Here is a 24,344-nt window from a genome sequence, read left to right on the forward strand (position 1 = left end):
ACACCCCCAGTGGTCCTACAGTTCCTAGAAAACAATCACAAACCCAACACACAACCACCAGGATTCTTTATCAGTCCAGACAGGCAGAGGCAATAAACAATTGTTTATTGTCTTAAAAATATATTGAACAATGAATAAAAAATGTGCAATCAGCAAACAATAACAGGTAACTGAAATATGGATCAATTATAGCACTAACTAAACATTTGTTTACTTCTTAAAAAGTACCTGGGGAGATCAGGACATATAGCTGCTCACCGGTTATCAAATAACTGTTTTAACAGGGCTTCAGCAAAGAACTTTCTCTCTCTGTTCTTCCGGGCTGAAACTAAAGCAACAGCCAGTAACTGCTGGGTAATTTCAAACTCCAGGCCAATCAGAGCCCAGAACAACAACATTTGGAAAAAGCTGGTTACATCCCTGCAAGGCACTTCCTATTATCTGTGTGCTAACTAAAAGAGAGGTCAGTCCTCTGTAACAGCTTTAAGCATAACATGCACTACCTGCTGGCCAAACTAGAGAAACACACTTCAGAATTGAATTAGGCAATTTACAGGCTTAAATCACTCTGTTCTGTCACAGGGCCCTTGGTGTAATGGTATTGGTTCTTAGATGTTTGTATTATTACACTACTGTGTATTGAAGTTCCCAACTCAATAAAGCTTTATAAACAAAAAAAAAGTATTGGGCTATATGGGCATGGTGAATGCACAAGGAGGTCAAGGGTCAGTGAGTAAGTCAAAAGGAGATGGGAGAGTGAACTGAACTCTTAGAGTGAACTCTTAGGGAAGGTAGTATGTAAGAGTGTGCACTGGTGGAGTATAGGGAAGGAAGCATGTAAGAGTGGATGGTCTAAATACAGAAACTTAAGTAGGCAACCCAATGAAAGCCTCCTAGTGAGATAGTATTCTTGAGTAATGTGACTCTGATTGTGTGAAGGTATCTTTCATTTTCATAATGGTGGAGTGAGATATGTTACTTTAAAAAACAAATTAGCTAATTCATTTTCAGCAGTAGCTCAAGGGTGGGTTCCATTGAGATGCACTAAGGGGCTCATTTTTGAAACAGAAAAAACGCCAAAAAAAAACCCAACACAAAGCTGCAGATGGATGTTTTTCTTGCAAAATGTCCAAATCACTATTTTTTAAAAACATATTTTTAAAATGTTTTCTCTGCAGTTTGTCTGCAGTGCATCCAAATAACAAGGGGAGTGTCAGGGGCTGGATGTAGGCATTCCCACAACTTGAATATTTTTCTACCATAATGGAACAGAGCAAAAACATGTAGGTATAAAAATTGGATGTTTTAGTCTGGACCCTAGTTTCAATAATGACTAAGTCCTAAAAATTGCCTTAAATGACCACTGGAAGGATTAAAGCATGACCCCCCCAGTACTCCCCCAGTGGTCAGTGACCCACTTCTGCCCCCCCAAAGATGTCAAAGAAAGAGTACATACCAGCTTCTATGACAGCATCATGTTATGGCCAATCCTATTAGATCAGCAAGCAGGTCCTGGAGTACCAATAGACTGTAGAGAAGGGGACCCAGGCCCATATCCCACTCTATCTAGTACACTTGTGGTGGAAAGTGTGAGTTCATCCCCAACCCCAAACCCCCCCCCCCCCAAAACAAACTCTACTGTACTCACATAGAGGAGACCACCTGCAGACATAATGGCTATTATAGAGGTGTATAGTTGGGTACATAAGGTTTTTTGGGTGGGTTTGGAGGGCCTCACCATACAATATGTAGAGGGTGTAGCTGTGAGATGTGTACCTGGACCTTTTATGTGAAGTCCACTGGCACTGCTGGGATATCTGCCCAGTCACTAAGAATGCTGGCCCCCTCAATGTCCCAATAGCTGTTTTTGTGCATTAATTCCTTAGACTTTTTTTCAAAAATGGTCACATAAGAAAAACACACCGAGCAGAAAGCGTCTAAAAACCTCTAGGAAATGGCCATTTCAAAAACACAAAAAGTTAGAACGTTTTTCAGGTTCGAAAATGGCCATGTTCACCTCAAGATCTTTGGATGTTTTCAGCAAAACAATCCAAAGTTGGATTTAGATTGTCATATCAAAATGCCCCTCTACGTATGTCCCTAGTATTCTACAGTTGCACATTTCAATAGGTAAAATTCATAGAATACACCCACACTCCTCTCACATAATGCCCTCATTGCAGTTGCATGCTCTGCAACTTAGCTTGCATTTCTTTTATAGAATAGTGCCTATCACTTGTGTGATGTCATTCATGCATATAGGTGTGCCTAGTCTATAAATTAGTGTGTATAATGGTGCTAAATTTAGGGTGCCCTTTATATAATTGGGCCTTTAAGTTTGTACCTGAGGCAATGGAGGGTCAAGTGAGTGGCTCTCAGCTCACTACTCGTCCATATCCACAATATAATATGCCTGATGCAATTATGAGTAACTCATGGAATACAGGAACATAGTTTACATTAGAAGCTGTATTTAGTTTTATTATGGGATTTTGTTTTCATTTTTTGTTCTTGTTATCCACTTTGTAGTGAGTTTTACTTGAAAAGTTGAAATGTTAGTGTCCTTTTAATTCAAATTAAAACAAATAATGACCGGATTAACAGCAAACAGTTCTTTATTAAATGCCATTATAATTTTCTTACCAAGGTATTACATCTTTTGTTTTTCTGTTTGCTTTGTTTTTTTTTTTATTCTTTTTAATCTTTTGTTTGTTTTTTTCTGTGTGTTCTGGATCTTCTGACTTCCAGTCATGTGATACAGGAGGAGAGCTGTGATGATATGGAATGTGGTCATCTGTCTTCAGATGCTCTGCGACAGGTGAAAATCCAGCGTGATCCCGTCTATGGATTTGGGTTTGTGGCCGGCAGCGAGAGACCAGTCGTAGTACGATCTGTTACTGCAGGTAGACTGAGATATGTACAGTACAGCCCCTTTTCAAAATGTCTTTTTTTGTACTAAATAAGTTGACATGTGAAAAGGGAACTTAAATATGACCCAAATAGTGAGACTAAAAACACTTAAATAGAAAAGAGTTGATGGCATTAGGCTGGATTGATTTAATTTAATCTATGATTTCTATTCCCCTTTCCAGGCTGGTAACCCATTCAATGTAGCTCACAACAATAATACTAAACTACTCACAGTATATATATATATATACTTCATTATACAAGGCTCCTAATGTACCTGACTATAACTCAGCTTGAACTTGGGCATAAAAAGGCAAGTAACTTAAATCTAAAATCCAAAGTACTATTAAAACTAAGACACCATCAGGCTCATTTTCAAAAGAGAAAAACGTCCAAAAAGTGGCATATGTCTGCATTTGGACAATTTTCTCACAAAAACATCCAAATCAGCATTTTCGAAAAATATTTTTAGACATTTTTCTCTGAAGTCCACCAGAAGTGCACCCATATCTCAAGGGGGAATGCAAGGGGCGTGTTCAGGGCAGAACATGGGCATTCCTAAGACTTAGACATTTTTCAGCCATAATGGAACAAGACAAAACCGTCCAGGACTAAGATGTTTTGAGCTAGACCTGTTTTTATTACAAATAAGGCACAAAGAGGTGCCCTAAATAACCAGATGACCACTGGAGGGAGACATGAATGACCTCCCCTTATTCCCTCAGTGGTCACTAACCCCCTCCCACCTCCCAAAAATGTGATGAAAAACATTACTTACCAACCTCTATGCCAGCCTCAGATGTTATACTCAGGTCCATTAGAACAGCATGCAGGTCCCTGGAGTAGTCTAATGTTGGGTGCAGTGCACTGCAGACAGGTGGACCCAGGCTCCTACCTCCCCCTACCTGTTACACTTGTGGAGGAAACTGTGAGCCCTCCAAAACTCACCGTAAACCCACTGTACCCACATATAGGTGCCTCCTTCACCTGTAAGGGATATGGTAGCGGTGTATAGTATGGTAGTGGTGTACAGTTGGGGGAGTGGGTTTTGGGGGGCTCAGCACACAAGGTAAGGGAGCAATGGTGAGATGTGTACCCGGGAGCATTTTATGAAGTCCACTGCAGTGCCCCCTAGGGTGCCCTATTGCTGTCCTGGTATGTCAGGGGGACCAGTCTACTAAAAATGCTGGCTCCTCCTCCATCCCAATGGCTTGGTTTTGTGCATTTTGCACTGTGGACATTTTTTTTTTTGGGGGGGGGGGGGGGGTCGAAAATGGACCAAAAAACAAAACGTCCAAATCACAAAACGTTGTTCGGAACAATATTTTCGAAAACAAAAGATAGACTTATTTCTGTTTTGAAAGTGACCTTCTTTCCTATTCGGATTTTGGACGTTTTTTGCAAAACGTCCAAAGTCGGACTTAGAAAGCATATCAAAAATGCCCCTCCATATATACATTAAATATAATTTAAACACTCATGCCACCCATTTCCTTAAAAATTAAAAAAAATAAAAACAGAGAAACAGATAAAAATGAAGGCAGATAAAAAAACATATGGCCTATCCAGTCAGCCTATCCAAGTTATCTACTCTCCCTTTCTCTCCCTTAGAAATCCTATATACTTGTCCCAAGTCTTCTTGAATTCAGATACAGTCTTCATCTTCACCACTTCCACCAGGAAGCTGTTCCATGAATTGACCAACCTTTCTTTGAAAAAGATTTCCTTAGGCTATCTCTGAGTCTGTCCTTTTTCACCTTCGTCCTATGCCCCCTTATTCCAGAGCTTCCTTTCAATTGAAAGGGATTAATCTCCTGTGCTTTTATGCAATGGAGGTATTTGAACATTTCTATCATATTTCTTCCAAAGCATACAAATTGAGATCATTAAATCTGTCCCCATATGCTTTATGATAAAGACCCCTTCTAGACCGAATAATAACCTATGTCCTCCCATTTATCAAATAGATCAATTAGTGCTTCCTTAATATACCACCCATGAGAATAAATAACCATTTGTCCATGAGATATCATAGAATAGACATTGAGTTAAAATCAAACCCACCAAACTATCAACACACCAGGCCCATTTGCTGAAGGTAAGAAAATAGAAAGTTTCTTTTTGTGTATGACCAGTTTTCATCACATGTAGGTCTATTTATGATTTGTCTGTGTTGTGTTTCTGGTGTCTCATGTGCTATTATAGCTTTTCTGTACAGCGCGGTTGGATTCACCTATGTATGAGTGGTCACAGCTGCCAGGAATTTCGTTCAACCCCGGAAGCTTGATTGGGGAGGGGGGGAGGGAGACTGGTCCTTCACTCATGCCAGTGTATGTAATGGTTTCTGAGGCTTCCTTTCTGTAGTTGGGGTTGCTGTCCAGTGATTCCACAGTGATGTTGTTTTGGGGAGAGTGGTGTTTCCATTACTTTCAGTGTCTGGGTGGTGGCCATTCTGAGAATGATACAAATTTATTTAAGGTCATTAAAATAGCAGAGGATTGTAAGGTACTGCAGAAGGATATTGCAGATGACATTTAATATTGGCATGTGCAAAGTGATACACTTAGGAAAATATAATCCCAACTACAAGTATAAAATGTTGAGTTCTGAGCTAGCAGTCACCACCCAAGAAAGTGATCTTGGAGTTATTGTGGATAATACTTTGAAATTTTCAGACTAGTGAGCCACGACTGCTCAAAAAAACATAAATATAATGCTAAGGATTACTGAAAAGGGATAGAGAACAAAAGAATTATGCCTCTGTATACAGTAGGTCCCTGTTTCTACTACACCTTGAATACTGTGTGCAGTTCTAGTTACCCCAACTCAAAAAGGATATAGTGAATGTAGAAGAGGTTGAGAGAAAGGCAACAGAAATTACAAAGCGGACAGAGAAAAGATCAGTGAGAGAGAATATAATAGAAGGTTATAAAATTATGGTTGGGTGGAACAGGTAAATAGAAAACAGCTGCTTAACCTGTGAATCATCCACCCAATGGCTTGTTTTTGTCCATTTTTCCCTTAAACGTTTTTTTATTTGAAAATGGTCAGAAAAGAAAAATGCACTGAGCACAAAATGTCTAAAAAAAAACATCTAGGAAATGGCCATTTTCAAAACAAAAAAATAGACCTTTTTCAGGTCTGAAAATGGTCATGTTTGCCACTAGATCTTTGGATGTTTTCAGCCCCCACTTTGAGTTCAGCCCCACTCCAACACTGTGGCATCCAATAAATGGATGGTGGGGGCCAGTGGCGTAGCTACGTGGGGCCTGAGGGGGCCTGGGCCCCTGTAGATGTCAGTGGGGACCCCCCTCCTGGTGAACCCGCCCCCGCCTACCTTCCATTTTGCTGGCGGGGGACCCCACTCCCCGCCAGCCGACGTCCTCTCCCGTAGAACGCAGCGGCACTGGCAGAGAAAAGTCTTCTTCCTTGCATGCTGACGTCCTGCACGTTGTACGTGCAGGACGTCAGATTCAGAGTACAGAACTGTTCTCTGAGTCTGATGTCCTGCAGTACGTGCAGGACGTCAGCATGCAAGGAAGAAGACTTTTCTCTGCCAGACAGTGCCGCTGCATTCTACGGGAGAGGACGTCGGCTGGCGGGGAGTGGGGTCCCCCACCAGCAAAACGGAAGGTAGGCGGCGGCGGGGGCGGGTTCGCAATGGGAGGGCGGTCGGCAGAGACGGGGGGGCGACAATGGCGGCGGGAGGGGGGCGGTGGCAGGGGGGGCTAAAATGTGCCCCCTCCCCTGGAGCTGTGGACCCCCCTCCCACGCAAGTCTGGCTACGCCCCTGGTGGGGGCACTCAAGCCCCGCCTACCGAAGAGTTTCCCTGATGGAGCCCTGCCTGTGCTGCTTGAGAAGCAGAAAGTCAGCAGGGTGCTCTAACGGTTGATGCTGGCACTTCCGTGCATGCTCGAGTATTCGCAGAAGTGCTGGCATCGGAGTCTGGAGCAGCCTGTCTGAGGGGCAGGGTAGAGTTATGGTGGATGGTGGTGAAACTTAAGCTGGCAGGGCTTCAGCATCCCTGCCACTGCCAGCAACAATATGAATGGGGGGTGCGGCAACAGTGGCAGCAGGGGGCATGCCGCAATGGCAGCAACAGCTGCAGGGAGGGAGGGAGGAGGGACTGAGAGGAAATGCTTGGCTCCCTAGCCCCCCCATCAACTTCTGACTATGTCTCTGACTAAAACGACAGAATACTATGAAACTAGACTACCTGACTAAAAAAATAGAAAATATTTCTTCACTATATCGTGGAATCTGTTGCCAGAAGATGTGGTCAAAGTGTCTAACAAAGGAGCCCTTTTTACAAAGGCACAGGAGGCTAAAATATTGGTAGCGTGTGCCCAATTGGCACTACCGTGGGGTTAGCACATGCACCCAGTGGTAATTCCGATTTTGGCACATGCTGGATCCCACGTTGGCGTGCACTGCATGGTTACCACATGGGTAGCGCATGAGCCCTTACTGCTAGGTCAATGGATTGCGGTAAGGGCTCAGGCCATAACTAGACATGTGCTAGTTTTAATATTAGCACAGGCCCATTTCCCGGCCCATTAAAAAACTGCCTTTTACCCAGCTGTGGTAAAAAATGGCCCAGCACATGCCTAAAAGACACGCTCACTCTACCGCAGTCACTTTTTAGTGCAGCTTTGGAAAAGGACCCCATAGCCAGGTTCAAAAGTTCCTGGAGGAAAAGTCAATAACAAATTATTAGCCAGGTAGACTTGAGAAAGCCATCACTTTTCCTTGGAAATGAGCTATAAAAAAAACTTTGTTCTGCCTTTTTGGGATCTGTCAGGTACTTCTGACCTGGACTGGCCGTTGTCCGAAACAGGATCTGATTGTCTCATGTTCACTGGTTTCTGAAACAAATGTGTACTGGGCATCTTTTTGTTCTAGATTTCAATTTAAAAAAAGTTTCAGTATAGCTTAAACAATTGATCTAAATGAAAAACATCTTCCATTCACTGACCTCATACTTGAATAAGAGGAAGGAAGACTATAAAACTACTCTGGAACTCATCAGAGGTTGTAGCAAAAGCAGCTAGCACAGCAAATTCCTGGGGAAAAAAGCATAAACTATTATTAAGGTAAACCTGGGAAAGCCACTGCTTACCCCTAGGAATAGGTAGCTTGGAACCTTGCTACATTTGAGGATCTTGCCAGGTACTTATGATCTGGAGTAGCCACTGCTTAAAACAGGATGTTGGGCAAAATGGACCTCTGGTCTGACCCAATATGGCAATTCTTATATTGTGGTCTGATTCAGCATGACTTTTCTTATGCACATATGTGAGTTAAGAAAGAGACAGAGTCAAAATTAAGACAGCAGATTGGATAAATTGTTTGGGCCGATGACAAGAAAGGTGAATCACAGGACTGTGATCCTGTGTGAAGCGAGTCTCCACTGAGGGCCATAGGTATATAACTCCCAACATGTTTGTGAAATTTGTGTTCAATTCTGGTCGTCGCATCTCAAAAAAGATCTAGTGGAATTAGAAAAGATGCAGAGAAGGGTGACGAAAATAATAAAGGGGATGGGATGACTTCCCTATGAGGAAAGGCTGAAACAGCTAGAGCTCTTCAGCTTGGAGAAAAGATGGCTGAGGGACGTATGATAGAGGTCTATAAAATAATGAGTGGAGTGGAACGGGTAGATATGATTCGCTTGTTTACTCTTTCCAAAATTACTAGGACTTTGGGGCTATGCGATGAAGCTACAAAGTATTATATTTAAAACGAATTGGAGAAACTTTTTCTTCGCTCAACATGTAATTAAACTCTGGAATTTGTTGCCAGAGAATGTAGTAAAAGCAGTTCGCTTAGCAGGGTTAGAAAAAAGGTTTGGATGGCTTCCTAAAGGAAAGGTTCATAGACCATTATTAAATGGACTTGGAAGAAAATCCACTGCTTATTTCTAGGATAAGCAGCATAAAATGTATTGTACATTTTTGGGATCTTGACAGGTACATGTGACCTGGATTGGCCACTGTTAGAAACAGGATGCTGAGCTTGATGGACTTTCGATCTGTCCCAGTATAGCAGTACCTATGTACTTATGATACCCCTATTGGAGACAAAATTTGGGACTGACAAATTGATATATGTGAGTTAAGGGCATAAGGCCTTGTGTTTTGTGACTTACAGAAACAGAGATGTTGAGTATGAATCCAAAATTACATTTTTTTTTACATTTCAGCCATGATTATAGTGTGCCTCAGTTTGATATACTGTACGTACACTGAAATAGCAACAGTTCACTTTTTACTATAATGAATGTCTACTACATACTTTCCATGGAGAAGGAAATTCATGAAAAAGAGTTCATAATCTCAAGTTGCAAGGAGGAAGGTGTGGAGGAGAACATATTGCTTTACTGAGAAAAACTATGCACCATTTAAACCACCAATTTTGTACTTATCTTCAAGCATAACACAGGTGGCGAAGTTTAAATGGTGCATAGGCTTTTTTAAAATATTTGTTCCTCCTTGCCGTTGGTGCAGTTTTCACTCGTTTTGATGATTTTGTTATTTATAAGTGGAGTTTCTTTCTGACCCATGATGGTTGTAGATTTGCTCTAACTCTGTGTAGCTGATATGAGCAAACATGTAGACTCTGAGATCTTTTTTATCCACTTTTTATAAATGTATTGTTTTAGATTAATTATAATGATGCTGCTAGGCAAGTTTATAGAAAAATTAGTAAAAAAAGGCCCGTTTCTGGAATGAATGAAACGGGCGCTAGCAAGGTTTTCCTGGGAGTGTGTATGTTTGCGAGAGAGAGCCAGAGTGAATGTGCGGGTGTGTGACAGAGTGAGACTGTCTGTGTGACAGTGTGTGTGTGAGAATGAGAGTGTGTGGCAGGGCCCCCTCCCCTGTTCCTAATGCCCCTCACCCCGTTCCCTCCCCTCCTTTTCCTCCTCCTTCCCACACTTGGGTTCCTTAAGGCTTTCAAAAGTCTATGTACCCCCATGGCCCTAACGCCCAGTATCCGGATACCCCACCGCTTTCCTCCTCACCCCTCCCCCAAGATGTAACACTTTCGTGTCCTTCATTTTTTTTTAAAGTGTCCTATCTACCCTGTGTCCAAATGCCCGGCATTCAGATTGTGTTCCTCTCGTAAATTTCATTTCTTTCAATTCATTCAGAACTTGCCCCCCCCCCCCCCCCCCCCCCCGAACACTTCTGTTCCTTCAGTCTTTTAAAACTCTACTATGTACCCTGTGTGCTAATGGCCAGCATTGAGATTATTTTCCTGTCCCAAATTTTCATGTCTTTCAGTCGTTCACAACTCCACCCCCCCCCCCCCTTCTCCAGTTTAACACTTTCGTTTTCTTCAGTCTTTTAAAACTCTCCTATCTACCCTGTGTCCTAATGGCCAGCATTCAGATTGTTTTCCTTTCCCAAATGTTCATGTCTTTCAGTCGTTCAGAACTCCCCCTCCCCCCATTTAACACTTTCAGTTCCTTTAGTGTTTTAAAACTCTCCTATCAACCCTGTGTCCTAATGGCCAGCACTCAGATTGTTTTGCTTTGCCAAATTGTCTGTCACTGATGTCACTGACGTCAGTGTGTGCCTGCCTAGCAGACCACTTCCGGCAGGCACAGTCCCAGGCACATCCTGTTGGACGTGAGAATTATTATATAGGATATTGATGAGTTTCAATTGTTTGAGTTTCTTGCTCGTGTAATATTTTTGCCATATTTAGAACCCAGGGGATTAAGGGTAATTCTATAATGGGGCACCTGCAATTATGAGTCCCTTGCAGAATACTGTAAGTTACATGCACCATTGCTGCATTTAGATGCTCACAATTATGCCAGGTCTATGGCTGGTGTAACTGTGGGTGCCTAAATTTTAGGTGTGCCAAAGCCAGGTTACTCTAGCATGCTATAACAAAATCTGGACACCCTGCTGCTGTTATAGACTAGGTGCTCCCCGTGCGATATTGGGGTGCCTAAATGGAGGCACCCACTTATAGAATTGCCCATATTAGGTTCAAAATCTCTGCATTAACTGCTGGGGGCATTCCCAACACTTTGGGGAAAGCAGCTGTACAGTTAACAGAGAGCAATGATTACCTCTGCGGTTGTAGCTAATAGCACTGTTATCTGCCACATTAGCAGTTTAAGCAATGATAACAATTTCTATCCCCCGGACTCTATATACAGTGCCTAAATTTTCTAAATTTGTGTTGGCACCCAAGATGTATGTGCAATTTAATTGAGTAATGAGCCCTTAACTATCAATAATTGGGTACTAACAAGCAATTATTGAAGTTAATTTGCACTCATTAAGATTTGCGCATGCATCTGGCTGTTCTAGTCTATAAGGCATGGCACCTAATTCTACTAGTTCATAATTCAACAGGGGGCGTGACCATGGGTATGTCAGGGGCATTCTGAAAAGCTGCACACATAATTATAGAATACGGCCTTATCAGGCCTTACTTGGTCGCCAACATTGACACCAGGTTTCAGCAAGTGTTAATCTGGCACCTAAAGTTAGGTGTGGGAATCGACGCTATGCATTATTCTATAAAGTGTGTGCATTGTATGTATTTATTTATTTGGATTTATTTACTGCCTTTTTGAAGGAATTCACTCAAGGCAGTGTACAGCAAGAATAAGTCAAACATAAGCAGAGACATTACAGCAGTAAAAATATTCAAACAACAATACAAATATGCTACATTATAATGCCAACACAATACACAATAAAACATTTTAATAGACAGCATAGGGTGTAAGCAAAGATGGAACACATAGATAAGCTAGTGTAACAGGAATAAGCAAATAAGGGGATTAATTTAAAGAAAGTTGCAAATGAGGTCAGAAAGGTGCTTGAACATTATCTTAGATAGGGTAGTAGTGGATAAACATGTCCTGCTATAGTGTGTGCAGCCGGTGTCATTTACTTTTTCCATTAAAGTCCTGGTTGAAGAGTCAAGCTTTCACCTGCTTCCTGAAGTAGAGAGTCTTGTGTTAAACGAAGACTTTCAGGGAGCACATTCCGGAGTGTGGGGGCTACTCTGGAGAAGGCTCACTTTCAGGCATCACATGTTAACTGCAAGTTGCAGTCCCTGCCCATTCCCCACACGTACCATGCCCCCAGTAGGAATTTCTGCATCAGTTGTTCAATGTGGCAGTTAGCCAACGCTAACAGTTAATGTGCTGTATTATCTGTTAACAAAGTGCTGTGCCTGTGCCAACTATAAGTATGCTTTACGGGGTCCTTTTACTCTGCTGCTCAAAAAGGGCCCTGCGGTAACGGTGGGGTACGTTTCTCCCGCATACCAGAGCCTTTTTTTACTGTAGCAGATAAAATTCCCCCAAAAAATGGCCACGCAGGAAGATAGCCCTTACCACATGGGCATGCAGCAGGGAGCACTTACCGCCATCCATTGAGGTGGCTGTAAGGGCTCCTGCGATAACCCAGCAGTAACCAGGCAGCATGCGGCAATGCCCGATTACCACCGGGCTAGCGCCGCACTACAGAAAAAAATTTCCAGAATGCCGGAAATGATATGCAGTCCAGTCGAAACTACTGCCGGTGGCCTTGTTGGGCCAGAGGTAGTTCCAGATTAGCGAGCAGTAAGCCCACGTTGAGCTTACCCCCTAAAAGTGCATTAAACTACTAATGCAACTTAGTAAAAAGGCTCAGTAGTTGTAAATGCAGCCTTTGCCTTCTCTCTCCTCTTAGCAGTGCCAGGGCAAGTTGCTCTCCTCCCAGATAAATGCATAACATGTTCCTTGGTAGAGCGGAGTCTTAAGTGGGAACCTGAATCTTAATATTTTCTCTCTTTCTTTTCCATGGCAGGTGGCCCTTCTGAGGATAAACTCCTGGCTGGTGACCAAATTCTGGCCATAAATGAGGATGATGTGAGTGACGTTCCGAGGGAGAGATTCATAGAGCTTGTAAGGTAACTGCATGCTTAATGACTGAATTTACAGTGTATTAGAAAAGAAACTGTTTTTTACGTTTTGGAAGTTCCAGTATTGCTGTTCATACCATACTTCAAGGAATGAGAACATTCAAGCTTCACTGTAGGTTGGCTACTCGTTACGGTTACCTACAGACTATGTAATAACAGTTTATGATGTAGTTTACAGTTTATTAAAAGACTTTCTGTACCATCTCTCCTGGGTAGGTCAAAGCGGTGTACAGACTAATAAAACAAATAAGGAAAAGAACTCCATCACTGAAAGAAAAGAGACAGAGACAAAGAAACACTCAATCACAAAAACAAACTGCTAAAGACATTAATTTAAAACCTAACACACATTTAATCAAAAGAGACACACTGTATATCCCATCACAACAGACCATTATCCAAAACCAGCCTTGTAATGGGATCTACAGTGTGTCTCTTTTGATTAAATGTGTGTTAGGTTTTAAATTAACGTCTTTAGCAGTTTGTTTTTGCGATTGAGCGTTTCTTTGTCTCTGTCTCTTTTCTTTCAATGATGGAGTTCTTTTCCTCATTTGTTTTATTAGTCTGTACACCGCTTTGACCTACCCAGGAGAGGTGGTATAGAAAGGTAATATAAATGCCTGCACAAAGAAAAATGTTTTTAAAGAAACCTTAAAGGATTTTAATTGGAGCAGTCCTCGTATTGATTGGGGGATAGAGTTCCAAAGACTAGAGATCAGTTTTGGTGCATTATTTTGTTTGTATTTCACAGAGCGGTGTTTCTCAAGTCCGGTCCTGGAGTACCCCTTGCCAGTCAGGTTTGCAGGATATTCACAATGAATATGCATGAAAGAGATTTAATACATATAATGGAGGCAGTGTATGCAAGTCAAGTTCATGCATATTCATTGTGGATATACTGAAAACCTGATTGGCAAAGGGTACTCCAGGACCGAACTTGGGAAACACTAGCATAGGGCATCTCATCTCTGTCCTGACCTGGAGAAAACCACTTACTAGAGCACTGTTATTCGCTGCTTGTTGTAGAGGGCTTCAGACAGGTTAAGTTGTCAGTACCTTCCTAATAAATATGCTTAAGATAGATTTGCATGCATACTATCTCCATTCTTAGCAAATCTATCTCATGTTTACTCTTTAGGAGTGTCCTGAAAATCCAAGCCATTTTTACTCCTCCTGTTATGCATTTATTTGTTTTCCCATTGCAGCAACTTGAGACTCTGGGCAAGTTACTTAACCCTCCATTGCCTAGAGTCAAATGGAAAGGCAGTGGGAAAAAATAAATAAATATACCTTTAACTATGTGATTCATCCGTTTACAAATTTTAATCAAAATGCAGCCCTAAATAAAGTAATGAAAAGATAAGCCCCCGATATTAAAAAGCATTTAATCGGCAAGGATCAGCACCTGGACAGTTAAATGCTCCTTAACCGGCTATCCAGGAATTTTCAGGAGGGCATAGCTGGTTATCCCGGCTGAATATTGCCGATTAGTGGCTAGTGGATAACCAGTTATATCAGAAGATATAACCAGCTATCTGCTGATTTTCAGCCTGAGTTTAATGGCCAAATATGGCCACTTGAAAATGTGGGATATCTTTGGCCAGTTTCAAGACAACCAACTAAGTCTGAATATCTATTTAGCTGGATATGTTGAAACTGGCTAAAAATAAACTGGATATTCAATACCCGTCACCGGAAACAGCCCAGCATTGAATATCTACCATCATTGTGGACCACGGGTGTTAGCCAGGCTAACTCCCGCAGTCTGAATATCAGTCCCAAGAAATACAAAATGCAACTTGACAAATTACAAATTAAAGATTCTAAAACAATATGCAAATTAGCTATAAACAGCCTTACAGTTTTCACAGCCTACTTCAGAAATGCAGCCCTACTAACGAGCTGTCTGAGGAAGCATGTGCTTCTTCATAATATGGTTTGAGCTGTACCAACTATTACTTCTGGCAGGGTGAGCTTTTCTCTAATAGTATCTTATTAATGTCAGATGGGTCTTCACAACAGTAATCATCCCATGCCAATTAAGACTTCATCAATGCCAGGTCTCTATGTAGTGCTTTATAACATCAGACAGTGCTGTTTAACAAGTACTTACTTTACATTTAGTAATAATGCCTTCCAGAGGAGGTTGATCACAGAATCATTAGCCAAGGTGACCTCCATTCTTAAGGACAGGTTGGCCATTGCAGACACATTCTTGATCCAGAAGGGGAATTACTTTTCAAAAAACCCTTTTTGATTTTGACAATGAACATCCATGTAGAAGAAAATCATTTACCCTAAAGTCTTTAGTCTGTTACATATTGAATATCTGGTGGAATGAAGAAACCCTGAGAAAGATGGAGTTATTGTATAGAAGGGATTAAATTTGCCACCCACTAATGTAAGATTGCATCTGTGGTCCTATGTTTGTGTGTTTCCAAGAGTTACTATAATGAAAATTGAGTTTGCATATGATAGACATCTCTTTTTTAAGGGATCCCCTGTAATAAATCAAATCTAAAGAGTGGAAAGAAGTTGGGCTGGCACCTAATTGAAGTTCTCAAGTATTGAGATGGAGTCCTAACTCAAAACGTAACTACTGAAGAGTTAGCGATTCAAAAGTGACCCTGTTGATTCCTCATTCTCCCATTGTACAAAGGAACTAGAAGCAACTGAGTGGTTTACTGAAGGAAGTCTGCCACCACGTTACTTTGGTACGTTCATGTCCAGTAGGGTTATATCATAGAACTACAAATTCCTGTAATCTTGTAGTTCCCTGTAAAAGGCTTTTTCAGAGCACATGTTCAGTTCCCTGTGTCTTGTGGGACTTTCTATTGGCTTGCCTTGTTCTCTGTGCATGCTGAGCAGTCGTCCCCCCCCCCCCCCCCCCCCCCCCCCCCCCCACCTTTAGATCTAGTTCGTAGTGGAATGTAAGGCATGCTATAAGAAGTAACAGTGTTGGATCCGCTGGGTAACAGTGAACATAACATGATCAAATGTAGCTGATATTTGGAGTGAAGTCACTAAGGAAATCTACTGTAGCAGCATTTAATTTTTGAAAGGGCGACTACAGCAAAATGAGGAAATGGATAAAAAGAAGCTAAAAGGGTTGGCTATAAATGGTTAAAAGATGAAGTGAGTGAGGCTATTAGAGACAAAAGAGCATCCTTCAAAGAATGGAAAAAGGATCTGAATGAAGAAAATAAGAAGTAACAGAAGCACTGTCAAGCTAGATGCAAAGCTTTTAATCTGTATTGTTGCCAGCACTGTATTGCAAAAGACTATGGTGAAGACCATGAGAATTACATATGTAAGAGTCAGCTCTGTGGGTCCTAATATTGAGAAAACTCCTTCACTGTGTCCAGGGGGGTTGTAATTTGTATTGTATTGGGGGCCGATATCCAGACCACAGGAGTCAGCCATGCTAACTCCCGCGGTCAGCACTGAGACCAGGTATTCAATGCTGGGCCATTTCTGGTGACTACCATTGAATATCCGGTTTATTTTTGGCTGGTTTAAACTTAACAATATTCAGCGCTGGCTGGTTAAGTTTAAACTGGCCAAAGATAGGACCGTTATTTTGGCGGTCCAATTTGGCCACCCAATTTAGCCAGTGATACGATTCACTGAATATGAGCGGATAGCTGATTATATTATGCGATATAACCAGTTATCTGATAAGCACTGACCAGGAATATTCAGTGGGAGATAACCAACTATCTCCCAATATTCACGGATATCTGGTTAAGCATTATTTAACCGGCCACAAGCTGTACCTGGCTGGTTAAATAGTGCTGAATATCGGGGGTTGGTGCCTATGATCACATAACCTCACTCTGGGTAACACTGGAGTACCAATTAAATCTGCCCAGAGTAAACTACTAATAGTATCCAGATCCAGATGCACCCTTGATTTGAATTGACTCCAGGTGACCACTCAGTAAGGGACCTCTCCTTGTGGTTTTCTTAGCATGATACAGGAGCGGTTTGCATTGCCTTCTTCTGAGGCATGGAGGTTTAAGTGACTTGCCCAAAGCCACAAGGAGGTGCTGAGGGATTTAAACCTGGTTCCCAGCCCAGGTTCCCAGCCCTGGATCCCAGCCCAGTGCTCTTACATTTAAGCTACTTCTCCGCTCCTGCTAAAGATATATTGGTTATGAAAAAAGACATTTACAGTCTTTCTTCACGGTACATAGAAAAGATGGAAACTCTCATCCATCAGAGTAAAGCTACAGAGTCAAAAACAACCATGCACAGATGAGCAGAAAACACAGCAGCTGCAAAATGAATTGATCCCAATATCATTATTGCCTAGTTGGGAAGATTCCTTTTAGAGCTGTGAATGAAAGCATGAGCTGCCTCCAGGCATAGTCACAAGACCAGCACCTGATCCATTTTAGTGAGTCTTTTATTCAGCCTTGTTTTCATTACATGGTATCTTACTACAAAAACACTAAAGTACTTAGGTCACATTCTTTTCTTTCTCCTTGTCTTCCAGGAGTGCAAAGGAATTCATTGTGCTTACTGTTTTGCAGCCTCATCAGGTGGGTTGTGAGTGTGTCACTTTCAGGAAGAGCTTTCATGAATTGGGGGCTGTGAATTGAGGTTTATCTGAGAAATTTAGGTTTCAAAATGCTCTGAGATAAATTGTCAAAGGTATGCAGTTGTAGGTCTACTGTCATGTAATGCCCTTAAAATTAATTGTATACAAATCAGAGTAGGGTTTAAATGAATATTGGACATCCAGTTTTGCACTCAAGCCCCCTAATGTATAGAATACCACCCACCTTAATTGTTGAAGTGGGCAGAAAGGTGCCTAAAAAATCTGCACGGTAAACATTTCCGCCTATGTGTATTCTATAAGCAGCGCCTAGATTTACATGCGGTATGTAGAATATGCTTAGTTGATATCCCAGCGCCTAAAACTACACATGTCCATTTACACCAACGAAAATGTGGCGTAAATCCATGCATGTAAATTTACGCACACTGGGCCATATTCTATAACAACACATGTAAATTTGAGAATGCCTACGGAATGCCCATTTCCCCTCCCATAGCCATGCCCTTTTTGAACTGCGTGTATTAGAATTTAGGCACGGTTCATTATAGAATACACTTAGCAAGTTGTGCATGTAAATTCTAATTATTGCCAATTAGTGCTCATTATTGCTTGTTAAGTGCTGTTATCAACTCTGATTAGTACTACTACTACTACTTATCATTTCTATGGTGCTATTAGATGTACGCAGCACTGTACACTTGAACATGAAGAGACAATCCCTGCTCGACAGAGCTTACAATCTAATTAGGACAGACAAACAGGACGAATAAGAGATAAGTGAATTACTAAGGTGGGGATGATAAAATAAGGGTACTGCTTGTTAAGCCAATTAAGTTACTCACATTGTTATATAATACACGTGGATTTTGGCACAGATCTCTAGGCGCTATATAGAATCCGGTAGTATACGCTTAACTGGCCAACGCTGAATATTGGCTTAGCCAATTAAGTTTAAACCAGCCCAAAATAAACTGAACATTCAATGCCAGTCACCGGAAATGGCCCTGCATTGAATATCCATTCTCACAGCTGACTATTCTGCTCTGTCCTCCAGTGTTTCAAACCTCTTCTCAACACTATGTTATCCAAGTCTGTCAATGAAACTGTCTCTTCCTATAATACTATTTTCTCCTCTGCTCTGGATACTCCTGCTCATCCCATTCCCCATTCTGTAAGGTATACCAAACCCTAGCCTTGGCTGACCTCTAGAATCTGCTACCTATATTCCTGTGCCCGATCTGCCGAACGCCTTTGGCTGAAATACCATGCTCATGCAGACTTCATACATTTCAAATTCCATCTGACCTTCTTCCAGTCTGCTCTTTCACTTGACAAACAAGAAAACTATATCCAATTGACAAACTCTCTTGGTTCAAACCCTCAACGTCACTTTGCCACACTGAACTCTCTCCTCAAAGTGCATTCACCTCCAACTCCCCCTTCACTTTCTCCCCAGACTCTGGCTGAGTACTTTCATGATAAGGTTCACAAGATTAAACTTGAATTCTCAACCAAGTCACCTCCACCTCTCCTTCCCTCAGTCCATTCTTTCAATGTCCTTCAACCCCTTCCTCCTTTTCTGAAATCACTGAAGAGGAAACTGCACATTTTCTTTTCTCCTCAAAACTATCTGTTCCTCTAATCCTATTCCCACCCATCTACTTAGCACTATCTCTTCTACTGTCATCCCTTCTGTCATATCCTCAATCTTTTACTTTCCACTGCGACTGTTCCTGATGCCTTCAAACATGTCATAGTCACACCACTCCTCATAAAACCTTTATTGAACCCAACCTGTCCTTCCAACTATTGCCCCATCTCCTTCCTCCTTTTCCTATCCAAGATACTTGAATGTGCTGTTCTCCACCATTGTCTTGACTTTCTTTCAACTCAAGCTATTCTTGATCCACTTCAATCTGGCTTTCACCCTCTTCATTCAACTGAAACAGCTCTTTCAAAATTCTCCAATGTCCTGTTCCTGGCCAGATCCAAAGGTCTCTATTCTATCCTAATCCTTCTCGATCTGTTATTTTGATACTGTTAATCACTGCCTTATCCTTGATACACTGTCCTCACTTGAATTTCAGGACTCTGTTCTTTCCTGGTTTTCTTCTTATCTCTTTTGTCACACTTTTAGTGTATACTCTGGTGGATCCTCCTCCACTTCTATCCCATTATCAGTTGGTGTACCTCAGGGTTCTGTCTTGGGACCTCTTCTTTTCTCCATCTATACTTTTTCCCTTGGTCCTCTGATCTCGTCCCATGGTTTTCAGTATCACCTTTATGCTGATTATCACCTTTATGCTGATGACTCCCAGATCTACCTCTCCAGACCAGAAATTTCAGCAGGAATCCAGGCCAAAGTATCAGCCTGCCTGTCTGACATTGCTGCCTGGATGTCTCACCACCACCTCTTCCCCCATTCTCTATTTCTGTGGATAACACTCTCATCCTCCCTGTCTCATCAGCTCAAAACCTTGGGGTCATCTTTGACTTCTCTCTCTCTTTCTCTGCACATATCCAACAGACTGCTAAAACCTGTCATTTCTTTCTCTATAATCTCACCAAAATGCATCCTTTTCTCTCTGAGCACACTACCAAAATCCTTATCCACACTCTTATCATATCTCGCTTAGACTACTGCAACTTGCTTCTCACAGGTCTCCCACTAAGCCATCTCTCTCTCCTTCAATCTGTTCAAAATTCTGCTGCATGACTTATATTCCACCAGTGTCACTATACTCGTACTAGCCCTCTCCTCAAGTCACTTCATTGTCTCTCTATCCGTTTCCGTATACAGTTCAAAATCCTCTTATTAACTTACAAGTGCATTCACTCTGCAGCTCCTCAGTACCTCTCCACTCTCATCTCTCCCTACACTCCTTCCCAGGAACTCCACTCACTGGGTAAATCTCTCTTATCTGTACCCTTCTCCTCCACTGCCAACTCCAGACTCTGTTCCTTTTATTTTGCTGCACCATATGCCTGGAATAGACTTCCCCTGAGCCAGTACGTCAATCTCCATCTCTGACTGTCTTCAAGTCTAGACTAAAAGCCCACCTTTTGATGCTGCTATTAACTCCTAACCCCTATTCACTTATTCAGTGCCCATGTCTGTTTTATCATTCCCACCTTAGTATTTCCCTTATCCCTTATTTGTCCTGTTTGTCTATTTTGATTAGATTGTAAACTCTGTCGAGCAGGGACTGTCTATGTTCAAGTGTACAGCACTGTGTACGTCTAGTAGTGCTATAAAAATTATAAGAAGTAGTAGTAGTAGCTTTCCATGGACTGAATATCTGCCTGATAGTTTTCTATAAATTGCCCACCTAAATGTCAGCCATGCCTAAGGCCCACTCGTATTTGTAGAATACCAATTAGCCACCCTACTGGCATTTTTTGCAGGTAAATGTAGACTTGGGTGCAAAACTGTCAGTATTCTATACATTTAGGTGCACAGTTGGCACATAAATGCGTTACTTGTTATAGAATTGCCCTTATTATGTTTTAAGTGTCCAATTCTGTACATTTAAATATCTATACTCTTGAATTTGCACATTTTCTGGTGAATTCTATAAATGCACCTAATGTTAAGACCTAATTAGGCACCCAACTTTTGCACAGAAACACGGTCTAACTGATGCAAAGCACCAAAACGGGACCGAAACAGCAGATTGGCACTCAAATATACTTATGCACCCAGTTGTGTGTTTTAACACGTAATTGCAATGAGGGCATGGCCATGGCAGAGGCATGGGTGGATCAAGGATGTTCCAGAAAATTGTGTGCTGTGTTATAGAATACCGTGGATGCACACTCAACTTGTGAACCAGGATTTACTCCAGGTTTCAACTGGTGTAAGTCCATGTACCCAGAGTTGGGTGTGGAATTCAGCACCCAGTGCTATTCTACAAAGAACACTCATACCAGAGCACCCTTTATAGAATAATGCTGAGCGCCAGTGTTTTCCAGTGCCCAAATTTGGGTGCTATTTACTGAATTGAGCCCTTTAAGTACCTATATAAGATAAATTTCTAAACAATTAGGTATGTCCACAATGGAAATTGACTTCAGAAACCATGATCCACAGGGAAATTAAACCTAACCTTTCCAAGTAAAGCAAACAAGTGCTCAGATTTCAATGATCCATGCAGACAGTTATAATTCAGAACTAAACCAAAACCAAAGCAAGGAAATATCTGTCGGACTATAATGAACCAGAATGTCCAAGCCTCAACATTACATAAATCAAAGTACAATAATGATGGTGATCAGAACCTTGAGAAACCCATCAAAATATATGGCTCCAACTCAGAATGAACATTTCCAGATTTTTCCGGATCCACATAAAAAAATAAGTGCTGTGGAGTCAGAAAATATTACAAACTAATGAGGACCTGCTTCCAGAAATGATTATTATGAAAAGCAAACAAAACAAGAAAAGAAAAAATCAAATTATGCAAAAAGGTTTACAATATCAAAAGGTTATCTCAGAATATGTGTGGGAATTAATAAGACAGTTTAAGAATTCAAAGACATCTTTGAAAAGCAATACAGTCAAATAATACAAACAATTCCAGCTAAAATGGCTATAATTTGTAGCTACAAAATAGGAAAAAAGCAATTCAAACACTTCAAGCCAAAACACCTACTAGGCAGATGTGTAAATACTTAACGCAAGATTAGATGCATGAACCAGTGGCAGAGCAAGATCTCTGGTGGGTTTTTTTGTGCATGAGCTCTGCTCAGGTCACCATTATTGCTCTCTTTGATGTCAAGATCCTACATAGAACAGATGCCAACTCATTTGTTGCTTAGAACTGATTGCAGCTATGGTATTTACACCCCTGGCATAAGCAGCATTATGTTTAGATTTCCAGCATTTAAATAACCGATTTAGAATGTCATACTTAGAAACCATAGGAGAAGAATACCCTATGCCGACTAGATCAGAGTGTACATTTTAAAGATGAGTACAATAATAATTTGATGACAATATAATTGATAAAGCATAAGATAAGCTTATTTATGCATAAAAAGATTTTGGTAAAACATAAACAACATAGGAAGGAGGTGGTCAAGGAACCAGTGAAGATTCGAGTACGTAAGACACTGTGTATGAGCATATTTTTCACAGTGCGTTACTGATGAGATTCAGCGACCAACCCTTTACTTGTGTTAATTTTCTGGAGTTTGTGGATGTCTATGACATATATTAGATATCCCGAGTATCTAATTAAAGTAGTGCCTGGCTGATTTGATATTTAGAAACCATGGCACTCGTTCACTAAAACTTAAGCATGTACTAACAGATATTAGTGTGTGCTTTGAGCCGTATGGCCCATTTTATTCTCATGGGCTGCATGGCATGTATGAAGGGAAATTGTATAACTGGGCACCCACATGTGCCTCTTGCATGCATAAATGTATAGATATATTTTGTCACTTTCACAGGTAGGTGTACATTTAAGCGCATAAGCGACAGCGCAGTGACTAAATGCTATCCTGTAAGGGTTCGCATAAGTGACTTAGGGAGAAATTCTATAATTGGTGCTCAAAATTTGGCAAGGAGAAAAAAGAGGAACCAAGATACACCAATCAGACAAGGCAGAACAAAAAGCACAAATGGACCCTCAGGAACTGGACAATGAGAAATACTTTATTGAAAGGACCTGACATGGGCTGTGTTTCGACATCTATGCGCCTGTATCAGGAGTCGCAACAATTTCCAGCAATGTCTGTGAAGAAATTTGCAAAACCGCCACTAACAGGGCGTAACACTGCAATTCTTCAAAACAATGCCAGTATGTACTGTACAAGCTTATTCCTGTGGGTGTGAAAAACCACCGTCAATGGGTGGCGGTAAGTGCTCCCTGCTGCATGGCCGCTGCAATAAAAAGGGTCCTAGCGTACGAGAAAAACGCAGCTTAGTAAAAGGACCCCCCCAATTACTTAGCTTTTCCAAAATCTGAGCTTACAGTAAATTGCATTCAGGGACATGAGATAGTTACTTCCTTGCCCAAGTGACTCACAATCTATTGTACCTGACACAATGAGGTTGGAGTGACTTGTCTAAGTTCACATAGAGCATCAGTGTGAGAAGCAGGATTAACCTGCTGCTCTGACCACTCCTCTACAGATGATTTTTTTAAATTCATATCCTAGCCAGCCAGGTTATGGCTGAAAATTTGCCTCAGTGGACCTGGATAAAATCTAGCTGCTTAAGTCAAGCACTTAGCAGTTTCAGAAGCTTGTCTTATAATCTATATGCAGCACCATTTTCCTTATCTTGAGTTAAAGGTACTTTGAATCAGGGCTGCCGAGGGTGGGGGGGCAGGGGGGACAAAATGACCTGGACCCGGGCCTCCAAGAGGGGCCCGGCGCCGCAGTCCCCTCTACCCGACCCCCTCCATCCACCACCGGGCCCCCCTGAATTCAATCATAGCGCCTCACCTTGACCTCGCTCCGTGTGAAAGAAGCGCAGCAGTGGCAGTCTGCAGATCGCCTCCCTTCGGGCCTTCCCTCCCTGTGTCCCGCCCTTGTCTGACGTAACTTGCGCGAGGGCGGGACACAGGGAGGAAAGGCCTGAAGGGAGGCGATCTGCAGACTGCTGGGGGGGGGGGGCTTGACCACTATAAAGTTAACTGGCTAAGTTAATGTTTAGCACTGGCTGGTTAAGGGGTTCTTTTACTAAGGAAGGGCTGCGCTAGTATAGGCGCAAGTTTTGGTCGCGCACAGATCCATTTTTCAGCGCACCTTTAAAAAAGGCCTTTTTAAAATTTTTGCCGAAAATGGACGTGTGGCAAATTAAAAATTGGTGAGCATCCATTTTGGTTCTGAGGCCTTACCACCACCCATTGACTTAGCGGTGGTGGTAACCGTGCGGCAGTTGTCTACATGCATAGAATGATGATTACCGCCTGGCTTCCACCA

At 41.8% G+C, this 24,344-nt stretch overlaps 1 protein-coding gene across 1 annotated transcript in view; it reads left to right on the top strand.

The window, feature by feature from the left end:
• FRMPD3 (FERM and PDZ domain containing 3) overlaps positions 1-24,344 on the top strand; it is a 178,142-nt gene that overhangs the window by 38,731 nt on the left and 115,067 nt on the right. The window contains exons 2-4 of the mRNA XM_030210741.1: positions 2,749-2,903; positions 12,733-12,835; positions 17,346-17,391. Of these exons, the coding sequence (XP_030066601.1) occupies positions 2,749-2,903; positions 12,733-12,835; positions 17,346-17,391 (304 nt within the window). The remainder of the gene's footprint in view (positions 1-2,748; positions 2,904-12,732; positions 12,836-17,345; positions 17,392-24,344) is intronic.

Source organism: Microcaecilia unicolor, chromosome 7 (genome assembly GCF_901765095.1).
Source record: "Microcaecilia unicolor chromosome 7, aMicUni1.1, whole genome shotgun sequence".
Taxonomy (NCBI): Eukaryota; Metazoa; Chordata; class Amphibia; order Gymnophiona; family Siphonopidae; genus Microcaecilia; species Microcaecilia unicolor.